Raw genomic sequence first — 24152 nt, forward strand, 5'->3', positions numbered from 1 at the left:
CCTCCTGTGACAGTGGGGTTTGTCCCAGCAGCCCTCTCTGTTCCCTCTCCCCGCAGCCCTGCGCTGCCGCGCCCGGTGTGCGAAAACCTCTGCCTTTTCCCTGGACTTGACACGAGCCTGAGTGTTTAAATCGCATAGGAATAAAGATTTGTTTTTCTTTCAGAGGTGGAGATGTAGGATCCGCCTGTTATCGCCTGCGCCTCGCACCGGGTCCTCACCCGGGAGCGACGCCCACCCTTGCCTCTGCAGAAGTGAAACGGCTTCTCGAAAACAAGCCAGGCAGGGCTGTCCTGAGCTGTCCCTTTTCTTGGGGGTCGCCGGAAGGGTACACCTGGATAGCCCGGCGCTGAAGATTTCCGATAATTCCCCCGGCAATTTATTACTCGCTCGGTGTGAGCTGCCGTCCGTACAGGCAGGACCTGTTGGTTCTCACATGGGCTCCCGAAGCTCTGTGTGAGAAGGGACCCACGCGACTGACCCCTTCCAAAACCAGCAGCGACCGTACCTGAAAACGGTCTCAGTGTAAAGCATATATTCACATGGAATCGGCAGCGGGTTTCTGCGGAGCGCAGACGTTTCAGCCGGCCTTTCGCCTTTCCCTTTTGGACGCATTTGATGCAGGGACAGGGCAGTTTTGAGGTCACTCGGGAAAAAAAAAAAAAAAAGTGATATCGTGCCTTAAGTGTTGCTCGTCCCTTTGTGTCCCTGCTCTGTGGATCCTCGATCCCGCAGGCGGAAATGCGGGGAGACCGGGCTGGCAAAGCCCCGCGGCCGGAGGGACATCGCCGTCCCGGTAGCGCCGCGACAAGGAGCCCCACCGCCTCATTTAACGGGAGGGGGCTACAGGCTCCCTGTTTGCTTCTGTATTCGCACGGCTCCGCTCCCGGCTAACGGGGACTGCGGGAATCCCCTGTCACACTTGCTGAGAGAACTGCACGCAAAACCCAATCCAGCTAAACGAAAACCACCAAGAAAAGTGATTACCCCGTTATTCCCTCCCACCCCCGCTAGATCGCCAGGTATTTGCGCGCACCCTGTTCCCCGGTAACGGTTCCCGAATTAACCTCCCGCTTCCAGGGACGGAAAATTGGCCATTAGAGAGAGGGTTTTCTTGCGGTCCTTTCCAAGGGCTGCGGATTAGCCCTGATATCGAATTAATAGACTTTTCGTTACAGTTTAATGCAAGGAGAGGCTGGTGGAGCGCTCTGAACGAAGGAATCCTGAGTAGCCCTCCTTCGACTCGGCCATGCCGCACTGCCTCTGCGAGCCACTGCATTGCAACCCTTTCAAATAAAAATTATATATATATATATATATATATTTGTGTGTATGTGTATATATATATATATATAATCTCCTGCCCCATCCCCAAATCTCTGTCTTTAGATTTTGCTTTTGCCGTTATTTAACTTTGCCGAAGAGAAATCCCGAGGCCGAATATAACGCCGTAGCATCGAGGATCGCCCTCACAGAATTTCTTTCGTTCTCCGAAACAATCGTGGGGGAAAGAACTGGAAAACAAGTATTTAATGCGCCCCTCCTCCGTGAGAACGGCTGCGAGTCCGATGTGGCGGAGCCGGAGATGCGGGAATTGGAGTGCTGCCGGTACCCAGAGCAGTTGCCCTTCGGCGGAGCCGCTCGAAGGCTGCCGGTACCGACAATGCCCCGGCCCCCTTGGCCACCCCGAAGTGGTTTTTAGAAAGACTCTTTTGCATTGAGTTGGTTTGGTTTTCATTATGTGGCGGACAAGGGAAAGAGAGGGGGCTGCGGTGGGTTGGGGGAGTTTGGGAAGGGAGACAGAAAAGACGAGAAAAGAATTAAGTAAGGTAATAAAAGAGAATAAGGAAGGCAAATCCTCTGAAAGCTTTCTTGGACGAGAAAACTGAGCGAGCCCAGTGCTGCTCTGAGGGAGACTTGCAAAATGGTTTGAAATCTCGTAAATGAAACCGTCTCTGGCTGTTTTTAACGACGACGTCGCTAGAAATCCCTTCTGCATCTTGGTGCAAGGGGTGGGTGCCTATTGTCACATCTGAACTAATGAAAACGGTAGTGCTGGCCTTGCTCGTGGAGCAAAGGCCTGGAGGGTGGCGGCGTCCACGGGCCCCTCCCGAGCAGTCGTCTTGGGGGTCGTATCCCCGTTCTGCCGCCCCGCTCCCCCCCCGCTCCCCCAGATACACACACACAGATGAAAGCCACGAGTCCCCCCCCTCTCTGCACGGGGTGGAGGAAGCTGCGCGGAAGAAGGGAAGACACATGGGCCGAACCCTGGGGGGAGCCCGCTGGAAGCCCAGAGCAGCCGACGGTGCCCCCGTTCCCCGCCCGCAGCCGGCTTCGTCACGACCCGCGCTCTCGAAGGGGTTAAGGATCTTCTTTTCTTCCCTTTCTGTTTCTCTTTTTTATTTACTTAATTTTCTCTCCTTTTATTTCACTTTTTCTTTTCTTTTTTTTTTTTTTTTCTTCTTGACCGAAGAACTGTGCATTTAGTTTGCGTAATATCTTTATTACTGAAAACTTCAAGGTAAGTGAGCAATAGAAACCAGATGTGGGGATGGGAGGAAGGCAGGGTAAAAGTAAGTGAAGGGGTAGTAGGAGTTAATTGGGGGAGGAGGGGAATCAGGTTGAATGGCGGAGGGGTGGGGGGAGACGGACGACGAAAGGTGAGTATTGATTTATTTTAAGCCCTTTTTGGTTTGCAATTGACCCCTCAAACCAAAAAGGGTTCCTGTCAGCCTCTGTCCTTTTGCAAGTCACCTCTGGCAATCCCAGAAGCCTGGTGCAATTTCGTGTGCTTGGTGACCCTGTTAAAATCCCTCCCTGCTGCCCTCCCGTTTGGATCCAGTTGTTTTACACCTGGAGAGAGCACGTTTTTAGAGGTAAATAAATCATGACCATCATAAACGTGCGCCGAGACGCGATGGAGAGCTCGCCCGGCGATGTGCGGGACGACCGCGGCACCGCCTCACGGCAGCGCTGGAAGAGCTGTCGTCCCTGAAGGGGTTAATGCGATGAGGGGTGGGGGGGAGGCTTAAAGGCATATAGCTGCAGGGGAAATCCGTATTGCCTTTAATACAGAGGAGGGGGTCGCAGGGGCGAGGGTCCCCGCAGCTGGGGAAGTGAGCAGGGAAGAGGGCCGGAGCGAACGGAGCGTGTCACGACCATTAAATCGTCCCCGGCGCTTCTGCCTGCGCGGATCCCGCACCCATCCCTTCGTGGTGTTCATGTCATCTGCTTCATTTTCTGTTTTTTTAATCATAAAAACTTCTGGGGCTGGTTTTGGGTGTTTTTTTCGGTTGGTTTATTTTTTAATTTTTTTTTTTTATGCAAAAGATATGACCTCCACCCCCCCTCTGCTTCCACACACCCCCATAAACACACACACTCACACACACCCCTTCCTGGGCCCCCTCCCCTCCACTGTCATCATCTACATATTAATTGGGGGAGAGGTCTCTCTCTCTCTTTCTTTTTTTTTTTTTTTTTTTCTTTCCTATTGTGGGGGGGAAAGTGCGGAGAAGAGCCTCTTTAAAGTGTAGTTTAGAGGGAGAGACGGAAGGCAAGCGTGTGTGTGCGAGAGAGAGAGAGGGAGGGAAAGAAAAAGACCCCTTTTACTGTGCGAGATCTTAAGGGGGTTTGGAGTTCTGGTCAGCTTTCACGAACATCTGAATTCTCTTAGAGCTCCCCGGCCCAGCTGTGAGTGTGTGTCTATGAGAGAGGGAGAGAGAAAGAGTGGTTCCTGGTGCCCCTCCAAGCGCATTAAGGACACTCGGGCCTTTTAATTTTAGGAATGAATGCTGATACTTGTGTTTCTTATTGTGATCCGGCTGCCATGGATTCCTACTACAACGCAGCCTCCCAGGACACAGAAGGCTCCTCGCCTTTTAGGGCATTTCAAGCAAGTGACAAGTTCAGCCCTACTTTCCTGGCCAGCAAAGGACAAGGCTTTGGTGACAGCAGCACTAAGTGCCGAAGCCGCTACAGCCAGCAGGAATGTCAGTCCCTGGATGGCAGTGTGCAGGCTGCCGGCTCCGCCGGGGCTCCGGCCTCCTTTAACAAATACCCTCCGCAGCAACAGCCGCCGCACCTCTACATGCAGCGAGGCCCCTGCAAAACCCCCCCGGACAGCAACATCAAGCTGCAAGAGAGCAGCAACCACAACGGAACTCTGCAGGTCTCCTGTTACGGTGAGTCCTTGGCGTGCGGCGGGGGAAACATTGGAGGCGAAACCGGAGAGATACTCACGGGCCTGGAAAGGGCCTCTCGGGGATGTGGGGGGGTGGCTGCCCGGCAGAGCAAATCCTACCGGGGTCAAGGAGACCTTGTCCGGCTCCGGCGCGCAGCCCCCTCCCGCTGCAGCGGGTGCCGCCATGCCCCATGAGTATCTTCATTCCCAGACGGGTCTGGAGCCCGCGACGCCCGCGGGAAGCCGCCTTTCCCGCCGTGTCCTGCTTTGCGGTAATCTTAATCGTAATTTCGGAACGGGGCCGATGCGCTCCCGCAAACCGTTAGTTCTTGAGTAGTGCGGGGAACTCCGCAGAAACTGGGAGAGAAAGAAAGAGCGGAGCGCCGGGCTGCGCAGTGTACTCTCCGCGGGGACCCTTTTCCACAGGAAGAATTTCTGGAAAACTTCACTGAAATTTTCACTTTTCGCTGTAACGTCTCTCCCGTCTCTCACTTTCTCCCCTAATTGCCACTCCTCTAATTGATTTCTGCCCGGCTGCAGATAACTCCCTCGCATCCTCTCTGCGGGTCATTAGCGGCAATTAAGACACTCCCTCGCGCTGGCGCTCACAGGACAGCCGGGAACGGGGGCGCTTCTCGTGGCGTTTCCGAGCATGGCTTTAAAAGGTTTTTTCGGGAGGTCTCTGCTGTATCTGGGAGGTTAGGAAAAAGGAAAACAAACAAACAACATCCCCTAAAAACAAACAGAAATTCAACAACGAAACAAATAAACCCCCCAATCAGTTTTCCTAGCAAGAGAAAGTGGAAATGAAATTCCTCTTCCTTACTGTGATCTCTGTGTGGGCGAAGAGGGACTGTCCCGGCCTAGATTGAGCGCGTCGCCTCTGAGGTGGTCCCCATCCTGCATGAGTCAGTACACTGTGTCCCCAACCGGCAGGGACAGCGATAGGACCGTGTCTCCAGGGAGACCCTAAAACGGACGGTGTCTACGGAGTGAGGGCGCAGGGTAGCCAGGAGAGCTCCGGATCAGGCCGGCAATCCCACTTCTATACTCTCGCCGTTATTTTAGCACTCTTTTCCCTCTTTACTAACCTTTTTCCCCCCCCATCTCTAGACTCAAAAGGTGGTGGAGGCGCCATGCCTTTATCCATCTCCGCTGCGTGCCGGCTCGCGTTGGGGCGCCGTCCATCACGCCCTGCTTGCATCTGAGGTGTCCCCGGATCCAGGTCCACAGCCCCAGTTCCTCCCCGCACAGGTGATTTCCCTTCACGGGGAGTCCTCGCCATACAGCCGTGCTCGGGAGCCACGGGCACAGCCTGTCTACGGTGCGCCTGGACGGGCAGGGGTCGATCCCGAGCTGCGGCCGTGCTCTGCTTCTTGCCCTGGCCCGCACGGGTCTTTGCCCGCAACCCTCCTCCAGCGGGTATCTCCCCACTGGGCCGCTCAGTGGTATGGCTCTGTTTGAGGGCTGCTTTCACGTTTGTTCTGGCCATGATTGGAGCTTTTTCCTTCTTCCACGCTCCCTCTCTTCCCCTGTCCTTTCCCCGTTGGTGGACAACCTACACTGGCGTCGAGGCCTCATCCGTGGAGGCCTTCTTGAGTGGGGCTTCACGGGGAAGGACACGATGGGACTAGGGAGCCCCGCGGAGTTGCGGCCCGGGGGAATTCGCGGTCTTCGCTTGCTCTGGGAGTGGGAGCGCAGTGGAGACCCCGTGCCTTCCCTACCGTCCTGCCATCCTCTCTGCTAACCGGCTCTCTTGTTTTTGTAGGTTGGCAAAGCCCAGGGCGCCGGCATAGCCTGTGATGCCACATTACAATTCCCAGTAGAATCACACGAGTTTATTACCCTCCTTAACACCGCCGGGGTTCCCCTGATTTATTTTCAAGCGAGCCTCCGCGCTCTCCTTCAGTGGGAGCACCACAGCGGCAGCGAGTGGCCCGGACTGGCCCAGACCGCGCTCTTTGCGAGCCCCTTGTGATGTGGCTAGGGACGGTGGGCTGTAATGAGAGACACATGGTTCGGTGAGGATAATTAATAGCAATAATGATAATAATAGTGCTTAATGGTTAAAGAGAGAGACTTGCTAATAACAGCCAGACCGGGGTTTCGCAGAGCCGCTGCAACACCTCTAGGCGCCTCTCCGCCTTTTCCCAGACGGCGAGACACACCGTGCCGGGCACAAGGGCTGTGCCCTGGCAATCCCGCGACGGGCTAAAGGGACTGGGAAACCTCCGAGTGCGGGTAAACAATCTCGGCGTGGATGAGCGCGCGAGAAGAGAAAGCCGCCCTCGTTGTGTGCAGCGGGCACAAGCGTGTCCATCCGGGGCGCAGGCGGGACACGGCGGGTGAGGAGAGCTACCAGAGGGGTTTGCTCGGGAAGCCGGGGAGCAGACGATTACCCCGCTGCCTTCCGCCGAGACCCTGCGGCAGCTTCGGTGCTGGTACTGCCGTGTGCGTTGTGTAGAGGGAAAGGAGCGCGGCGACGGCGGCGGGGACTATTGGCTCCTCGCGTTCCCTGTTGCCCGGGCCTGAGCAGGATGCTGGAGTGGTGGGATGCCGTGACCGTAAATCCCTCAATTTGAAAAACAAAATCCCAAAAGAAGAGGAAAAAAAAAAAACTAAAACAAACAAAATGCAAACCGAGGCCGACCAACAGGCAGGCTCTCCTGCCGGACGTGCTCAGACGGCCGGCTTCCCCCACTCCCGGCGATGCGGCGAGCCCGTGGCCCGGGCCGGTCTCGCCATTCCCTGGGGGCGCTGCACCCCGCAGTGCGGCCCCGGAACTCTCGCCTCCGCCTTTCCCCTCGGCCCTGGTAGAGGCCCCGGGAGAGCCCACAGTGGAGCGGCCGGGCACTGAGGCAGAGGACGGGCCGGCGGGACACGGCGGGCATGGCACGCACCCTGCGAGCCTGCCAGACAGGGTGTCCAGTCCTTTTTGTTGTTGTTGTTTAATTTTATGTCTTTAATAAACAAGTATTTTTGAGTTATAAAAAGCCCGAGCCTGCCATCTATAGCTCTCGGCTTCTATTTCTAGATCTAAGCCCTTCCACTGCATTGTACGGATAAATATAGGCAAAGGGCGAGCTGCGTCCGTAAATGCGCGAAGGACACCGACGGCAATCGTCGGAGCGCTTCCAGCCCGGCTGCTGGCAGGGACAGTGGCACTGGGCGGCCCTGGCTCCCGGCCGGGCTCTCTGCGGCCTTCTCGCAGCGGTGGCTGCCGACCGGACCCTATGGGGTACCCGGCAGGGCTCCTCACGCCCCTGCCCGAAGCCCCCTGCCTGTTCGCTGCGGCGGGCCGGCGGCCTCGCACGGCTTCCCTCGCGTTCCCTGTCGCGAATAGGGGTACGGGTTATTCCGCAAACCGGCACGGGTAATTAAAGCCGAATTCTTAAATAAAAGCCATAGAATCGTAGAATTACCAAGGTTGGAAGAGACCTTCAGGATCATCTAGTCCTCAGAAGAGGTTATATATCTTGGCTTAGGAGGGAAAAAAGCTTTCGAATGATTTATGTGCTGTAGTAATCTGACTTGCTATTTCTATTGCGTGGAGCTGAAGTAAGTTATTTGTCTTGAAGCATATGTATGCACATACCCATATACACACAGAAATGTATACGTATATTGCTGTCTAGAAATACGGGCTGGAATAAAATCCTTTGTGGAGTGAAGGCGAATGTGATGGGGATATTTGCTCAAAGGAAACAGGAGAAAGGAAACGGGCTTTCTCTAATAGAGGAAATTCTTTAAGTGCCGCGTTATGCAAATAACAACCATTTCTTTTATTTAGGGAGAAAATAAAAAGTGCAGCCGTAAGTGCACTTTTATTATTAGAAGTGTAGAAAGCCACTGTTGTAGGAATCAGAGGCTCGCTGCATGCTCTTTTCAATTGACACTTTTAATGCATTTCTCCTCCTCCTCCTCCCCGATGTAATGTAAGCTGCAGGCACGGCAGGAACGAGCTCGCTGGAGGTCCCTCTCCGCCTCCCGCGAGGGACCGCTCGCTGCCAGGCACTCGGGGCTTCCCGCGGCGCCGCACGGAGCCCCCGCCGATGATCAAGGGCTCTGCGGCATCTGCCCCCTCCCCCGGCTCCCGCAGCAGCGCCGCGCCCTAAGCGGAACGGGGTTACAGGGTCCGTGTGCTCCCTTTGGGATTCTTGCGGGGCTTTCCGCAGGGGGCGATACCGTGCCCCCGCACCGGGATGCGGGCCGCCAGGCTGAGCATCTCCGCAGGAACCGCTCTGCAAGGAGGGCACTGCCGTCGCTGCCCCTCGCGGGCCAGGGGTGCAGAGAACTTGGAGAAGGGCATCCTGCGCTGCGGTGGCCATTCGGTCCTGCCTTCCCTTCCCTCTCCCCCCAGCTCTGGTCTCGGCTCTCGGCTCCTTCCCCGTGGATAAGGGCGCCTGCGGGTTGTACGCGGGCTCCCCCTGTACCTCTCTCCGCTGGGGTGGGGAGATGCTGCTGCCCTGATCGCCGCGGGGGGCAAAGAGGGGGTATAAAGGGGAGAAGTGAGCGAGAGGAAGGCGCGAGTCGGGAAGAGGGGAAGGAGGGAAGGGACCCAAGCTGGCATCAGGAAGCAGAAGCCGGCAAGCGGAGCCAGGAGGGCGAGTAAGCAAAGCGAACTTCGGGGAGCTGCACGGCAGAGTCGACCCTTCCCTCCCGGTGCTGCGGGGCTGGCGGCCCGGCGGGGCTCGGCTCCCGGCGTGCTGCTGACGCCGCCCTGGCAATAGCCCTCTCTTTTCCACAATAGGGCCACCAGATCTGCCATTCAAGGGTTCCGGCACCCTCCCAGGGAGGGGAGGGAGCTCTCGCCAGGAGTTTGGCTAAGCCTCTGTTTGAACAGACACTTGGAGGTGCGGGATCTCCTCCGTGGAAACCTGCGGGATTTCCTCAGGGAGCCAGACGCGAAGGTAGGGCTCACCCTCCTTACCCCTAGGGCCGCGCAGGAAGGTTTATTAGCGGCTCTTTCCAAAAGGTGTTTTGCGCTTCTCTTGACTTGGACAGTAGATCTGGCTGGAGGTTTTTATAGGATTCCTGACCTGAGCTGTTTATAACACTCATGTGTCAAAGGACCAGAGCCTCCCTCCGCCTGTATCCGTGCCGCTGCCTCCTTGCAGGAAGATTTCTTTTCGTACTAGAGTTGTTTATTTTCGACTTGTCTTCTGCTGATTGGAATTAACTCCGCTTTGGCCCTACACTTCTGCAGCGCACTTCTCTGACCTCAGCAGGACGTTACCAGCAACAAGAAGGGTGCGGAGAGAGAGAAAGAGTCTTAAAACTTTTGCCGGTCTTAATTGTTTTGAAAGCAACACAGAGCGGAGCAGATGAGAAAAATACTGATGGGGATAGAGATTTGGAGGTGCTTATTGAGTGCGTCTTTTCCTAAGGGTTTGGTGTAGGAGTCCTATTAACAATATATACTGATGCCAGATAACGCAAATGAGCTGTGTATGTGTTATCTGGAGCTGCAGGCTGTTTATTTTGTGCAGACTTTTGAGTGTACATTCAGTGCGGCTGCATGACTAATTGGCTAGAGTGATTCACTGGCTGCTTTATGGGTGACTGCTCAAAACACGTTCTGAATCAAAAGAGATTTTTTTGGCTGTGGTTTCTAACCTCCCAAGTTAAATGCACCCAGGGTTTAAGGGGAGCTAATGTGCAGACTTCAATCCCTCAGATCTTGAAGATTTATTAATTTTCCAAACCCTGCGTTCAAAGCCATGATGAGTTTCCCTTGTAAGCGGGAGGTGGTGTCTGGGAGGCTCAGAGCCAAGGTCCGCTGCTAAAGGACATCTCCAGACTTGTCCACTCGGTCGCCCTAGTTCCCGGCCCTTTAGCCAATTTCGCTCCCTGGAGTCCTTAAGCTGCTTTATTATTTGTTCAGGGCATTTCTGCAGCTGCAGCAATTCTCAGGTAAAAAGCGTGATGTGTTCTGGGGCAGTAAGAGAATTTTCTTTTCATTTTGCAGTCGGAAAAACTGAAACTCATAACATCCCAGTAGCTGATGCAAGGTGAAGCTGTGGCCATTCAGTGGCATCAGTGTGACCTTCCCAGGGCAGTGGCCCCGGCAGAAGGAGGCACTCAGCCGGCTGTAGAAGCAGCCACTGTTGGAGTTGGAAACTCAAGGAGTAGAGGTGCTGTGCTTGATTTTTGAAGGGATTTAACTTAGGTTTCTTCACAGCTATGTCCATATTCCATGCAAGAAGCTGTAGCAACTCAGTATGTAAAATAGGCTCAACCTGCCAATCCACTTTAATGGTCTAATCTTTTAAAAGCAGCTCATTAGCGTGGGCAGCCTATATTGGCCAACACAAGATATGAGTTGTGCATTTCAGAAGATGCTGAAAAATCCCTGCCCCAATAGTCATATGTTTCTGAGATACTCCTCCTACATATTTGAAAAAAGAGAAAAATTTCCCATCTCAATTGTTAATCAGCTTGGAAAGCATAGGTCTAATATCTTCATGTAGATACATTTTCAAAAGGAAAAGGGATATGGTTCTGGATTAGTAGAAGCCTGAGTGGTAATGCAGCTAATATAGGACTCCTGTGACTTGAGAAACATTTACTAAGAGATGGATGGGAACATTTCATGTGAATAAAGTGTTAGAATAATTTATCATAGTTACACGTCTCTCCGCTGACTCAATGTGTAAACGAAAGTTCATAAGTAAAGGAGGAAAGCTACTTGCATATGTTAAATAAATGACCTCCGCTTTATTTTCTGTATAAGTTCAGCTGAATCAATGTTATTATACATAGTGGGGAATCTGCTTGGCCGTGTTTCTCATTCATGCTTGCAAATCATCTTCATATTTTGAATGTCACAAAGGTAGACATAATGTGAAAGAGAAATTGATATCAGCACAATACTTCTAGGGCCATTTTTCGGAAAAAGAAAGGGATCAATGAGGAACAGAGGAGAAAAACGGAGAGAGGGAGGAACAGATTAATGAGAAGAGGCAGGAGAAGAAGGAGATATTTTGGATGGGTGATAAGCAGTGACAGACTCAGCACTATTATGGAAGGTGGTCTGCAACCGATTTTATGTACTATATAAGTATGAAGCCACCAGTATCAAATTCTTTATATTGCTGTTGAGAATAGCTGTGATTCAACATTAAGTAGCTGCTGTCTTCAAGTCCCAGCAGGATTTAGTCATGACAAGCTGGTATGTCATGAGCTATGGATTCTCATCTGCACTGATTGAAGACCATTGCATTGCCTAACTCAGCACTAAAAAGAAGTCTGTTTGTGTCTGATTTTTTTTTTTTTAAAGGAAGATGTATTTTAAGTATTTATCTTGTTACTGTTAATCTGTTTGCTGGAAACAGGTGGTTGAATCAGTTTTATTTCTAAATATATTCCTTATTAGTGAGAACTTTGTTCATTAGCTGTAAGGCAAGTGTGTAAGCTGGTGATGGAGCCTGAAAGGTAAGCTGGTTTACTCACTGGCAGACGTGATGTATGCTGAGGCTATGAGAAAACTGTGTGGGACTTATGAAGATAACACCACCTTTCTTCAGTGGAAGTCTGAAAACCCTACAAAACCAAAGGGCAGGGAGTCAACAGCATCAAGGCCCACCAGAGAAGTGCTATCAATGGGTACTGAGGAAATGGAGGAAGAGATAGAATAAATGTTTTGGGCAGAATTTTGTCTGGAGAAAATAAAATAAACTTGTAAGATCTCAGTATAACTCCTATCTGATTGCTGTTGTTCCCTATCTGGGCTTTGTGTGCAAGCACTGCTGCTTAAAAGAAATATCTCATGTCCCATCAGTTCCTTGCTGTAGTGGAAGCAGTTCCCTTGGGACTTTGAATATTAACTGACTACTTTACTTAGGAGCTGTAACACTGGTTTCAGGGTAGGATGCAGTTTCCAAAGAGGGAAACAGGGAGCTGTATTCACTCTTTTGATGCAAGAGGGATCAGATAACAAAGGTGCTTGCAGATATCTAATCTATTCAGGATCAGTGGAAAGTGAAAGGAATTCACACCAGAATCAAAACAAACCAAAGCTGTACAGTGTGCACAGGGTGAGGAGGCAATATCAGGAATTTTCCCAGAAAGGGTCAAAAACAGTCAGAGAATGAACTCTATGCTGGGAGAGTGCCCAGAGAGATCTGAAGGCCCAGCTGCAAGACCATGACTTTGTGAGGTGCTGAGGAACATGTGTAACACAGGCCATAAGTTGTTTTACAAAATAGGGGAAACAGGAAAACATTGCTCAGCCCGAAACTTGATAGGAAACCTGTTCCACAAGGAGGTTTCTGAAAGAGAAGAAAAACATCTCAAAAATGACATCAAAGGCTCACCAGGGTACCAGCCTGCTGGGCAAGGAGCTGGTCTCAGGCTGTTGGGTCTGCCAGGTGGGGATGGGTCACCTGCAAGACCGCCCGTTTCCAGTGCATATGCTCTGTAACACAAGCATAAGGAGACCCACAACATCAGGTTTTTCCAGCCCAAGTAATGTCACTCAAGAAAGACTGCACGGGAGGCTGATCCACATCCATTCTCACTGAGTAACTGGCTGGGAAGAGGAACTGGATGGAGGAGAGATTGAGGCCAAATGCTAGGGCAGAGGTGTGCTCTGTAGACTGGACCATAGTGCTAGTCTCCAGTTCAGGAGGCTGTGAGACCTTCTGGAGCACTATGTGGTTCTTTTCCAACCTTTCCTGGGATGGTGCATGCCCAAACCTCGTCCTGGAGTGGAGTCAGGAGCACAGCTGTGGCAAGGGCCCATAGCTGAGAGCTGAGAAACACTGTGTTATAGACATAACCTGCCTTATCAAGATTTGGTCTGAAACTTCATAAGCAGATTGGAGCCAGATATCAGTCTGAGCTAGACAGGACATAGCCAAATGCTAGAAGGCAAGAGGAAGAAGAGACCTACCTAAATTGGCAGAAGACCTGCAGACATTTTGTGTTCCTCATGTCTCCAGTGAGGACTTCCAAGGTAAATAGCCGATGGACCAACTGCTAGACAGTTAGGCAGATTGTGCAGAAGGCCAGAAGCACTCCATGAAGCTGTGGGATTTATGGCAGAGTTTAAATACTTCATTTCAGCTCTTGAACAGAAGTCAGAAAGCTACTACTGGAAGAGAGGGAAGCCAGTTGCTTTATATATGTATGAGGTCTCCTGTGCTGGAGAAAAGAGTATTTCCATCCAGTTCATACCACTTCAAGCTATTAGAAGAATATTCTATTGCAGGATAGAAAGCAATGGGGTATTGGCTACAACATCAAACATGACTGCAGTGGCTCATTTAACTGTGGCTCTGTTGGGGAGGGGAAATATCCACAGAGAAGGTTGTTATAAATACATGGCTGGTCAGGACAGTAAAAATCTACTGAAAGGCCCAAACTCAGCTCAGGAAACAGGAGGACCCAAAGGTGCACATGCAAAGCTGGGTGATGCCAGTTTTAAGTTAAAGTTGTAGTAAGGCTTATTTGTGGCCAGGGTTGGATATTAAGCTGGTGTCCAGAGAACCTCACTCTTTCCTTGTAGCCTTTAACTGGTTTGGTTTTGTGGCTGGTTGTACTGGAAATCCCCATTTCCTTGGCCTTCGCAGTAAAAATTTGGGTTCTTTGTTGAACAACCTATTTTTGTCCATTTGTCAGCAGCCCACTTCAGAGGGAGGGCTAAGGAAATAGTTAAGTAGCAAGAGAGGGGTTTACCACTTGTGTGATTATCTACAGACATCGCAATTACTCGTTCAGGTACTGGTCCTTGAAACTAGACAGAAGAGGGAGATGATGGGACAGTCCAAAATATAGCCCTCACATGGATCTGAGGGAAGGGAGGGATTGAGGAAATTGTCCTTGCTGGGGCAAAACGCATGCAAGTAGACTGGACTGCTGGGATCCAGGAAATTGCTCACCATAGCCAAGGTGGAAGATGAACTAACACTCAGCACATACATCGCTGTGGCTGGGACCTGGTCAGTCAGCACGAGGGTTTTCAGCCTGCGGTGTTTTCCTTCAAAGACATGGCTCATATGAACGAAAGAGTTTTGGGCAATCTGTTTGTGGTGCCTGCCTCTGTGGGCAAGTCCTGAATTGTTTCTTTGAGCTCGTAGCCAGTTTTTGGACCTCATCTGTTGTCCTCGCTAGAAAAGAAAGCCAGCAAAAACTTTGCTGTATAATACATTAATCAGAGGGTTCTTGTGCCTTACTATTACTAGGTGAGGTGTGGAATGTGCCTTACTGGGTTCATTTTGGTTTCCATAGAGAATATCTAGAGGTGAAAATGGCTTTCATGTTAACACAAGTCCATAAAATACTGTACTGTACAGCAGCCTTCACTCGAGAGACCAACACAGTGGGTACTGCATGGTCAGCCACCCAGTCCCTGTGATACCACTGAGGATATCCTGGAGTATGGTCGGCCCTTTGATAGGAACAGATGATGTTTCATGAACAGGCTGCCGTGAGCTCCAGGCTGCCAATCTACATTGAACCCAGAGCAAGGTCAACTTCTGAAGAGAGGCATAACATGCACACTGGGCAAATACTCAGGAGCAAAAGTGGCAGTGGTTCCCCAATGCCAGGGAAGGGGACACATCACTGTCAGCCTGCTTGGCTTTGCAGGGCACTGATCCTGCCCCTGGAGGCTCAGCTGCAGACTTGCCAGGATGACCAAAGCTCCACATGCTCCTTGTGAGAAGAGAAAGCTACCGTGGTGGTGAAAGGAGAGCAGCTGGGCAACTGCAGAGCTGAAGCAGTCTCTGCTGTAGCAGAGGTGGAGGTGCCTGTGGGGTTGGAACGGTGCTGACACAAGATCATAGTCATGAAACCATAGTTCTGCCAATGTCTTATTCAAAGACCTTTTTCTGGGCAGACACTTTCCTCAGCAGAACAGGAAGAAAAAATTGAGGATACATCTTTTTTATCTCCTTTATTCCACAGTGTGCAGGAATGAAAACATTCCTGTTTCATCCAGTAGGTCTAAGTTTGCAAGAGCAGAGTTTCAGGAACTAAAAGTATCCCTCAAAAAGGCTTGTGGTGTCAAACAAGGTGTGATTAAAAAAAATCCAAAACTCATTTGGCAACCTTGTATGCTTTTGACTCTAAACTCTCTTCAGACTATCAAGGCAAAAGCTCTCTGGTCATGGTGGGAAAGCTTGTAATTTAAAGATAAAATGTTTTATAGGAGATGGGGAATAAAACAATGTGACACAAGCACTTGTGAGATCTTGTTATAATCTGAAACACTCAAAAAGAAGGTTCTGATGTTTTGTTATGATGTCAAAACCATTGGACATCTTGAGGTTGTAAACCCCTTAGTCAAGCCATGAGACAACTGGTTTTGATGAAAATGCAGACAGATGATGGAAAATTACTACAGGAAGTGTGATGCTTTTCTTGCATGAGTTGTATTCCAAAAGCAGGTCCCCAAAGATGGGGAGAAACTCTACTGAGCAGTGTCTCCTGGGGACTTTACTGCAACTCATTGCTGGTGATGTTGTTGGGCCTTTGCCTGAGGTGGAATCTGCCAGACAATATTTGCTGGTAGCTATGGGTTTCTTTAGAAAATGACCTAAAGTTTACCCAAAAAGGAACTAAGAGGCTGTGATAGCAACCAAGCTTCTAAGGGATGAATTTTTCACCATATTTGGGGACCTAGACATGAAGAACATGCAACAAGGCAGAGGCTTTGAGGCCAAAGTATTTAGACAGGTTTGTCAGATGGTAGTAAATGCAACAGGAGGTATCCAGCATCCTAAAGATAGTGGAGAGAGGAAGTTTGGCTGATGCTAGGAGGAGGCATTGAGCCAACTGCATGCCATCTGGCCTAAGATGCCTCCATTTACACTGCCTGGTCTCCCTGTGCTGCTCCTCAAGGCCTTTGTACCTGCCTGCCCCATGTCAGCCTCTGAGAGACCTTAGTGTGTCTTCCACAGGACCAGAAATCTGTGAGTGGGCAACTGAATCACTTAAACCCCAGACGCTTTACAAGAGTGACAAAAGGACCAGGGCTGATCCAGCCCTTTGTCTACCTTGTTGATTTTAATGACTTTCAGTGTAAAGGGAAAGTACTGTAAAGGGAAAGTACTCCACTTTTCCTTTTCAGATATTAGCCTGGAAACATAGCACAGTCCTTGCAAGAAGTTTGTAAATCTGGCCTATACTGATCTGGCCTTCCTGGACTCTGCAAAAATCAAGTGGAATGGCCCAGGTTTTTCTAAAGAAAATTTAATACAGGTATTGCCTGAGGCAACATGAACATTCTCTGATGTCCGCTTATGTGTGGAAATCTGGGTGATGTCACATCCCATGGAGATGAGATATTAGGAGCCCAAAGCAGATAAACCATGTTGTGTAGGAGTGACCACGTAAGTGCATTTTGTATGGCCAAGGAGGAGTTATGAGGTACCTGAGCAGGTCCTGAAAGCAAAGAATACAGCTAAGGATGTTGAGTCTGGTAGAAATTAGTTCCCTACTGGGGAAAAATAGGAAATGGCCTCATTTAGTCCACAAATTTCATTAAAACCAAAAACTTTGCTGAGAACTCCTTCTCAGAAGGAACTCCTTTCTTCAGAAGAAAAGAGAGCAGCAGCTGAAAGCCTGCAGTAGCATCCCAGTGGGAGCGAAGTCGGTCCAAGCTGGCTCTTGAAAATGTCCCAACAGGAAAATGTGATGCTAGTATGTAAAAGCCTAAATTGGTTGCTCTGACACTTCCTCCCTGTGTAGGTCCATGGGTCTGGGTTCTTCTGGAAGGAGGCTGAGCAAGGTGTCATTTTGCAGGGATGCCTGATGGTGATGAGCAAAGCAGTTTGCTTTTGCTCAGCCCTGTGCCAGAAGTATTAATGCAGTGGTGTGAGCATGGGCACTGAGGACTGCTCCAGGCACATCCCAGAGCATGCCCAGACCAGGTGGCAGGGGTAAGCAGGGGACCTGGCAGTATGGCAGCGATAGCAGTGTAGCACCATGGTTGAGGTGATCTGCTGCTCACCCTGTTGTGTCCTGCACAAAGTGATGTTATGCCAGACCACCTCTTCCCCAGGTGAGCAGCTCTGCTCCACAGCCTCCAGCTCTTCTGGCAGAGCTTTCTCCTGGAGAAAGAACCATTAAATAAAGAAATGGCACACTGGCTTCCAGACTGCCCCTGGCTGCTAATAACCTACAGAGCTTCTTACTGTAGTGTGCAAACATCACAGTCCATCAATGACAGGAGATGAAGCACCAATGTTTTATTTTCTGTTTGTGTCAGATCATGTTCTTGACAAAGTTACACACATAGAGATTATTCAGTTCACTATGTATTACAGTTTGAAGTAAATTGGACTGTATAGCAGTTGTGCTATCCCTGTTTATAAGCCTCAGCTTCATCAGCTGTAGGAGGTATCAGTGGGAAAGAACAGTGTAGTTTAAGACAACTCAGGAAAGCTGCATATTTGCTTTGGAAAATGCAGGATATGAGCAGCAAATACTCAGAGGGTCCCTAATTCCAGGCAAGCCTGTCATTACTAGCAGGCACAGCCTGCTCTCAGAAGGGCTCTTGGACCCCATCTTTGGGATGGAGGGCTTCCACAGTTTCCTCTAGCACTAAAACCTTGGCTCTAAAACCCTGGCTTCTTGGAAGCTACAGCCTCATAAGCATGTTCACTGAAGGAGTTTTGGACTTTGGAGTTGCATTATTTACATCTGACTGTATATCTTCTCCTGGGAGCGCTATGAACAAGACAAATTGCAGAAGAAATCACACATTCCCACGCAAGCATGTTTGTCTCTCATGAAGTATGAAAAACTATGACCCAAACGTACTGTGAGACAATAAATCTCAGGAGACAGCATGTCTGAGATGAGAAGGAAGGAGAAAGCAAGCCACTGCAGCTCCCAGCAGCTTTCCTTGAAAGCACTCTGAGCCCAGGAGCTGGAAATGCTTTGGGAAACAGAGGCCAGCTGGTGCCTAGTGGCCCCTCTAATGCCAGGAGCCCTCAGACATTGGAAATGGAAGTGTTTATCTGTTCTTCCCAAATTTCGTTCTTTCCAGACCCTTGTAGATAGGCTCATTTCTAAAGAACACAGGGAGACAGCCATTGAAAAGGGGCCTTGCTTACTCTTATCTAGGAAACTCTGAACAGTACATACCTTGCAGGCTGGTGCTTTTGATTTGTATTGATTTCAGCCCATGTTTTCTGATTGTGGATTTTATTCTTCCCTCTAGGCCATCCTGTCTGCAGCCACTCCCACCACCTGCTTTTAAAGCCTCCTGTTGCTTCCCACTCAGCTAGAAAAGGCAATTTTAAGCACTGAAGCTCTGCCTGTGGCATTGGTATCACAGTGTCTTTAGGCAGGGACCTTCTGAGTTGGGGGCCCACGTCAGCAGACACCCACATGCAGATGAACTATCTCCCAAAACAAGGGCTCCCCTAAGGGAGCATTTTGGGAGACAGAGAGCAGGAGGAATGAACATGTGTTATATATGCAAATTGTTAGCAAGGTCTGATTTTTTGAGGTCTGTCTGGGAGCCAGGACTGTTGTTGGGATGATGTTTGTGAGTAATGTTTGGTCAGCAGATTGTGTGTGTTGTATCAACTGGTGCAAGGAGTAGGCAGCTGAAAGGGAAACTGTGGTGATGAGTAGAAAGTAGGTAAAGGGTGGAGACAAGAGATGAGTATTTGTTCCCCAATTGGATGACCACCTCTGGCAGAAATAGGTTTCTGGGAAAAATCTTCTTTTTCACAAGTTCCTAAAGACGATCTCTGCAAATGTTTGCTAATATTTACTTGACATTTGTAGTCACTCATGTCAATATGATCCTGCCCTGGAATGTTAACTGGAAGTAAACACAAAAGTGGGCATGAACTCAGCTGATGTGGATAGTTTTAAATTAGGCTGATTTTCATGGTCATCATCTTTCACGTAGTCATCCAGTTCAGCTGAGAATGAGTGGTGCTCCAGGAGTTCTTCTCTTTCCAAGAGTCATGATTTTTTTGTTCTCTCTTAGGGAAGTGTGTTACCAGAGTCACTGTTGTTCTTGTCTGTTGCCTGACACTTCTTACCACAATCCTGCATCCAGTTGCTTCTAACTCAATCAAAACTTAACAATCTTGCCTAAAAGTGGTTGTTAGCCTCCAGCTGTTTTCATAATACTATTTTTTTTAAAGTTCATCTAAATCAATTAAGCTGTTTCCAAGAATGTAACTAAAACGAAGCACATTTTTGTTTTCTTCACGTCAGGAAAAAATCTGGTGATGACTCTTTTCAGAAGTTCTGTGCTATGGAGCAAAATCATCAGGCTTGCAGTGGAGCTGAGCTTTGGGTAGGAAATGTGCTCTGTGCCTTTCCTTGGAAAGATTATCTAACAACAAGCTACAAGAAGCTGTGGTTCGAACTCTCCCAGTAGTGGCAGTTTTAATTTTCACACCTAAACATACTGCAGATTTCTCATGTTCTGGGAGTATTTCCAACTCAGTCTGAACTTACTCTTCTTGCAGTGGCCCCCAATAGTTGGTGCAGCCTTTCTTGGATCCAGGAAAAGTATGATGCCATGCAACCAGGGACCATTCCCAGCCAACAGAGGCAGTCCAGCAGTGCCAGTGGAGTCACACTGCTCTGGGCACCATCTGCAGAAACTACACCACCATCTTCTCCCTAGAAATATTTGATCCCAGAGTGGCTTTATAAAGGAATTTAGTGATGCAGGTGATGATCAGAGATCCATATCTTGGCCTGCCTGGTCACTACCAAGTACAGAGAGTGACCAGATGCCGGTAACTTTGGCAGTCAGGGTCACGTGGCTGGAGCACACGCACAGGATGGGCAGACACTGTGGGAGTGTGGCTCAGTGGGCACAGACAGTCTGGGCAAAGAAATGAACCATGGAGGGGGAGAAGAAAGTAAAGGTCAGATACTCTTGGCTCATGCAAACCTACTTCTGTTTTTTTGTTTGTTTGGGGTTTTTATCCATTTGTTTGTTAGTTTGTTTGGTTATTTTCCCTGGTGACAATTACATGTGTTGCAAAGTGAAGTAGTTCTCAAGCAAAATAAATCCCTTCTGCTAAGCTCAGAGTGCACAGCACTCTGAATTATTTGACAAACACAGTTTACCCTTTCAGCAATTCACAAGTCCATTTTCACTGAGTAAGAGTACACTTTTGAAGATGTTTTCCTTGCTTAGTATTACCTAATGGATTTTTTTTTCTTAATAGCTGCCATTTCATCTGCATCTTGCTATTCTCAGCTCAAAATTAAAAATGTAAGTTGCTGATTGTGAATACTATTTGTTGTTCATTTACTAGAGGAATCTTAGGCACATTCATTCCATTTCCTCGTAGCGCCTCATCATCAACAAACCTTTGCCTCACTTTACTGCTTCTGTAAATCATTTTCATCCCTTTCATTTGACAACCATGTGTTTGGGCTCTCGCACAAATGTCTCATGACAGTAATAGGCCAAGTCATGTAGTATCATTTTTACTCCTTGATAAGCTGGCAAAACTTCATTAAGAAGAGGTTATTGAACAACACATAAGTATTTTTTTGGATGAAGAAAGCATTGCATTTAAACCATGAAGCAAGCAGAGTTTTGCAGTATTTTACCAAGCTGGCTTGTGTCAGCCAGTGGTATAATTCAAAAGACTTAGATCAGCCTGGCTCCCACAGGCAACGTATACCTTCTCTCTTCTGTGAGATGAAGGATGTGGAGCTAACAATGCTCCAGAGGTGTCCTAAGAACTGAGGAGAATTGAAGGAAAGTTTCAAACATTCTTTCCCTACTCCTCGTAGCCTCAGCAGAAACAAATGCAAGGCGTGAGAGAGTAGCACTCCTGACTCATGGTGGGCTCCCATTGGAGGCTGCAGTGGCATTGGCTGCTCATGGCAAATGCCAGTGGTGGACATAGACCCAGAGCCAGACTGAGGTGGGGAGGACCGTGAGGCACAGAGGCTGGAGGGATCCTACAGAGGCCAAGAGTTTATTAAACCTCAGTTTAAGTGGAGCTGAAATATGTGCCTCTAATGCAGGGCAACAGAGGTTAACAGAGTCCATTCTGTAGACATTTTATGACACTCTTCGGGGACACATATAAGAAGGCTGGGGCATTCTGAATAATTTTAAAAAATATTTGTTTAGACTATGTCAGGGTCAATTGGAGTTTCCAAGCAAGCCAGTCTTAGATGAATTTTTCTTTCTTTGCTCCTTCTGCACAGCTACAGTGTAGACATGCTGTAGTTCATGGCCAGGCCATGCAGTGCAGCTGTGTCCCTTCAGTACCTCAAAACAGCTCTCAAGATCAGTGAGACCCTGCGGTCACTGTGCACCCCCTGCACTGCCTGTGGGCTCATGGAGACCAGGGATGACAGTCCCTGGCTAGCAGGGGTTGCTACTGCTGCTCTCAGACCTTATCAGGAATCCAGGTTTCCCCATCTCCATTGACAACAATATCTCCTCTGTAGGAAACCCCACAGGGCTGCAGGACTGGCCCCACCTCATCATGAGGGTGTAGAGTTCGGGGGAACAACTTATTACTCTCAGGTTTGTTGTTAGTTATTGTGTCTTCCTTCTTGGTTGGAAAGTTCCCAATTTGGTTGTGCTGCTTCTTGCTTCAGTTTGTGATTTTGCTGCCCTCTTACTCTCTGCCAGTAAAAGCTGATGCCAGTCTGTTGCCCAGGCTTAGTGACTGTGAATTAGTGGGTTTGGTAGCCAGAAACCTAATTTCTTTTTTGAATACTTCTAAAAGCCTAGTCCTTGTAGGAGTTTTCCCAGACCTGGCTGGCCTTGAGTTTTGCAATGTGCAGTTGGAATGGAAATAAATTATAGCTGTGCTTCCAAGAACAGTCAGGTTTGGGGAAGGCTGACAGTTTTTCCTCTCTCATCTGGGCCTTTCTTTACTAATCAGCTGTATAAAACTGAAGAACAGCAGAACTGCTTTGTTAAAAAATCTGGCCCAAACTTTGGCCCAGCGTTTAAACTCAGCTTTTTCTGTGGTTCAGTGATGTTCAGCCAACTTTGGGTGTTTTCTGCTTTTACTCCAGTTTTCCCATCACTCCTGCTTTCCAATTTCCAAGAGAAACTGATAGCACCCAAATCCCCCTGAGATGTCCTGTACTTGGGTATCCTTGAGGCTGCCACATCACCTCATCCAGACTCAGAGTCCGCAGATCTTCTCCACAGGGGCACCAGTGGGTCCAAACTGGGAAGCACAAGGAGCAGCACAGGAGCCGTGTTGGGAGGATTTGTTGGGGCTTGCCTGACTGCCCATCTGAAGTACATAATGCTGCACTTTAAGCATAAGAGCAGTTCAGGGACACACACATGCTGCTGTGCCCTGCTGGATTAGGGCTGCAGGCTGGCTCCTTCAGCTGGGCAGTCTGCTCAGACACCTCTCTGGCCAGGGCCTTTCAAGCCTTCTGAAGCTCATCTATAACTAATTTGAATCAGGACTTTCATAATGCAGAGGCAGTTGAGCTCTTGCTTAGCTCATTACAAAATGGCCTTAATCTCCCTCCTCCTGCCCCTCTTCTGTGCCAGTGATTTCAGGTCGCAGCTCCAGCCCTGCTGCCAGCAGCACAAAACAGGCACCTGGAAGTCACCTCTGGGAGGCAGCTGAACTTCAGTAATGCATTGCTGCCTCTGCTGAGAAGAGTTTGCTTTTGCAGAGCAGACAGACAGAGAAATGCAGAGAGACAGATTGACAGATCGACTGACCAACCAACCAACAGCATGAACAGTGTCCACACAGGCACAGACCCACAGAATGGGGTGAATCACTCTGCAAGATGGCAGTAAGGAATTAAACTGTGCCATAGAGAGTAATCAGCTCCCTTCAGGCAGTTTTGTCTCTCCAGCCTTCCTCACTAGCTGGAAGTAGCATCCCCCCACTCCTCTCTTAATTAGATGGGTGATTTATATCTTCTGTCACATGTGAGGACTGATGATGCCTTGCTTGGCGTGTGGTTAGCATGGAACACACATTGAGGTGTGGAAGGCTGCACCAGTGCCTCGTGCCTTCCTCTCAATTGGATGGAGTAGATGTCCTGCTCAGCCAGCGCCGAAGCTTGGGTGGAAATTTTAGGGGAAATGTCCAGGGCATTTTGTGGGGAAGAGGGAGGCGCTGACTGATTGTGGGGGAAAGCTCTGGAGGAGGTGACAGCTTGCAGCAAAGAGCCCCCTCTTCTCTTGCACTGCTCAGGCAAGGGATCTGTTCAGATCCTTGCAGTGGCAAAAGGGCACAGGTGAAGTTAAGATGAGTACATAAGTCTGAATCTGATGAGAACACTTATGCTCTTCCTTTTCAAGAGGGCTTAGCTGTAAGCCCTGCCTCACCCTTATCTGTCACTCACAACTGAACAACCCTCAGTGCTACCACAGGCACTGAATGGCACTGCCTGCTGTCAGCCTCAGAGCTCCCTAGTGCTTACCTTTCCCTGCTCCAGGTACAGGGCCTGGTTTCACAAGGCCTCAGCGTAGGGAGAGGGGTTGAATCGCGACTTCCTTAACCGCTATCATCATGTAACTTGGTTGGACACAGCAGGGGAGGAGCAACCTTGCTGTATCTACATTGTTCTAAAAGAAGCACAACACTGAGAGAACTGAATGATCCCAAAGTAAGACAGACAGGTGGATGGGGCAGATGTTGCTTCAGACATGCCTGTTGCTAACAGTAGGGATATCCCAGTAGGGAAACTCAGCTCAGACAAGAGAGAAACAGAGTTTGCACATTGGGACCAAGCATCCATATGTGCAAAACCCTACAGTGCTTGTCTGTGGAAAACAAAAGTCTCCGGAAAACAGCATTGGGGACCTCTCTGTACTGCCTTTCACTTGGCCAGGGGTCTGTGGACACTTCTGGACTGAAATCCCAACAAACAGCTACTGGCCCGTGTCTAAGTGAGATACCATTCAATACTTTGTCCAGTGTTAGTGATGCGGAGCACCTGGTGGTCTAGTGGTAAAGGCGCGACGCTATCACCACTGAGACCCGGGTTCGATTCCCGGTCAGGGCCACTCCTGGGCAGGTGGGGC

At 49.5% G+C, this 24152-nt stretch overlaps 1 protein-coding gene across 3 annotated transcripts in view; it reads left to right on the forward strand.

Annotated features, from left to right (window-relative positions):
- Positions 1 to 2045: 2045 nt before the first annotated feature.
- The window catches only part of ALX4 (ALX homeobox 4), a 45647-nt gene continuing 23540 nt past the window's right edge, over positions 2046 to 24152 (forward strand). The window contains exons 1-2 of one of the 3 annotated variants that reach the window (XM_050336641.1): positions 2046 to 2518; positions 3783 to 4181. In XM_050336641.1, coding sequence (XP_050192598.1) covers positions 3785 to 4181 — 397 coding nt within the window. In that variant the 5' untranslated portion in view covers positions 2046 to 2518; positions 3783 to 3784. Of the gene's footprint in view, positions 2519 to 3003; positions 4182 to 9046; positions 9091 to 24152 lie in introns of those variants that run through there. The other 2 variants (XR_007631558.1, XM_050336642.1) reach the window with 2 other exon arrangements.

This window comes from Myiozetetes cayanensis, unplaced genomic scaffold (assembly GCF_022539395.1).
Source record: "Myiozetetes cayanensis isolate MyiCay16 unplaced genomic scaffold, myiCay2020 scf6-25, whole genome shotgun sequence".
Lineage (NCBI taxonomy): Eukaryota > Metazoa > Chordata > Aves > Passeriformes > Tyrannidae > Myiozetetes > Myiozetetes cayanensis.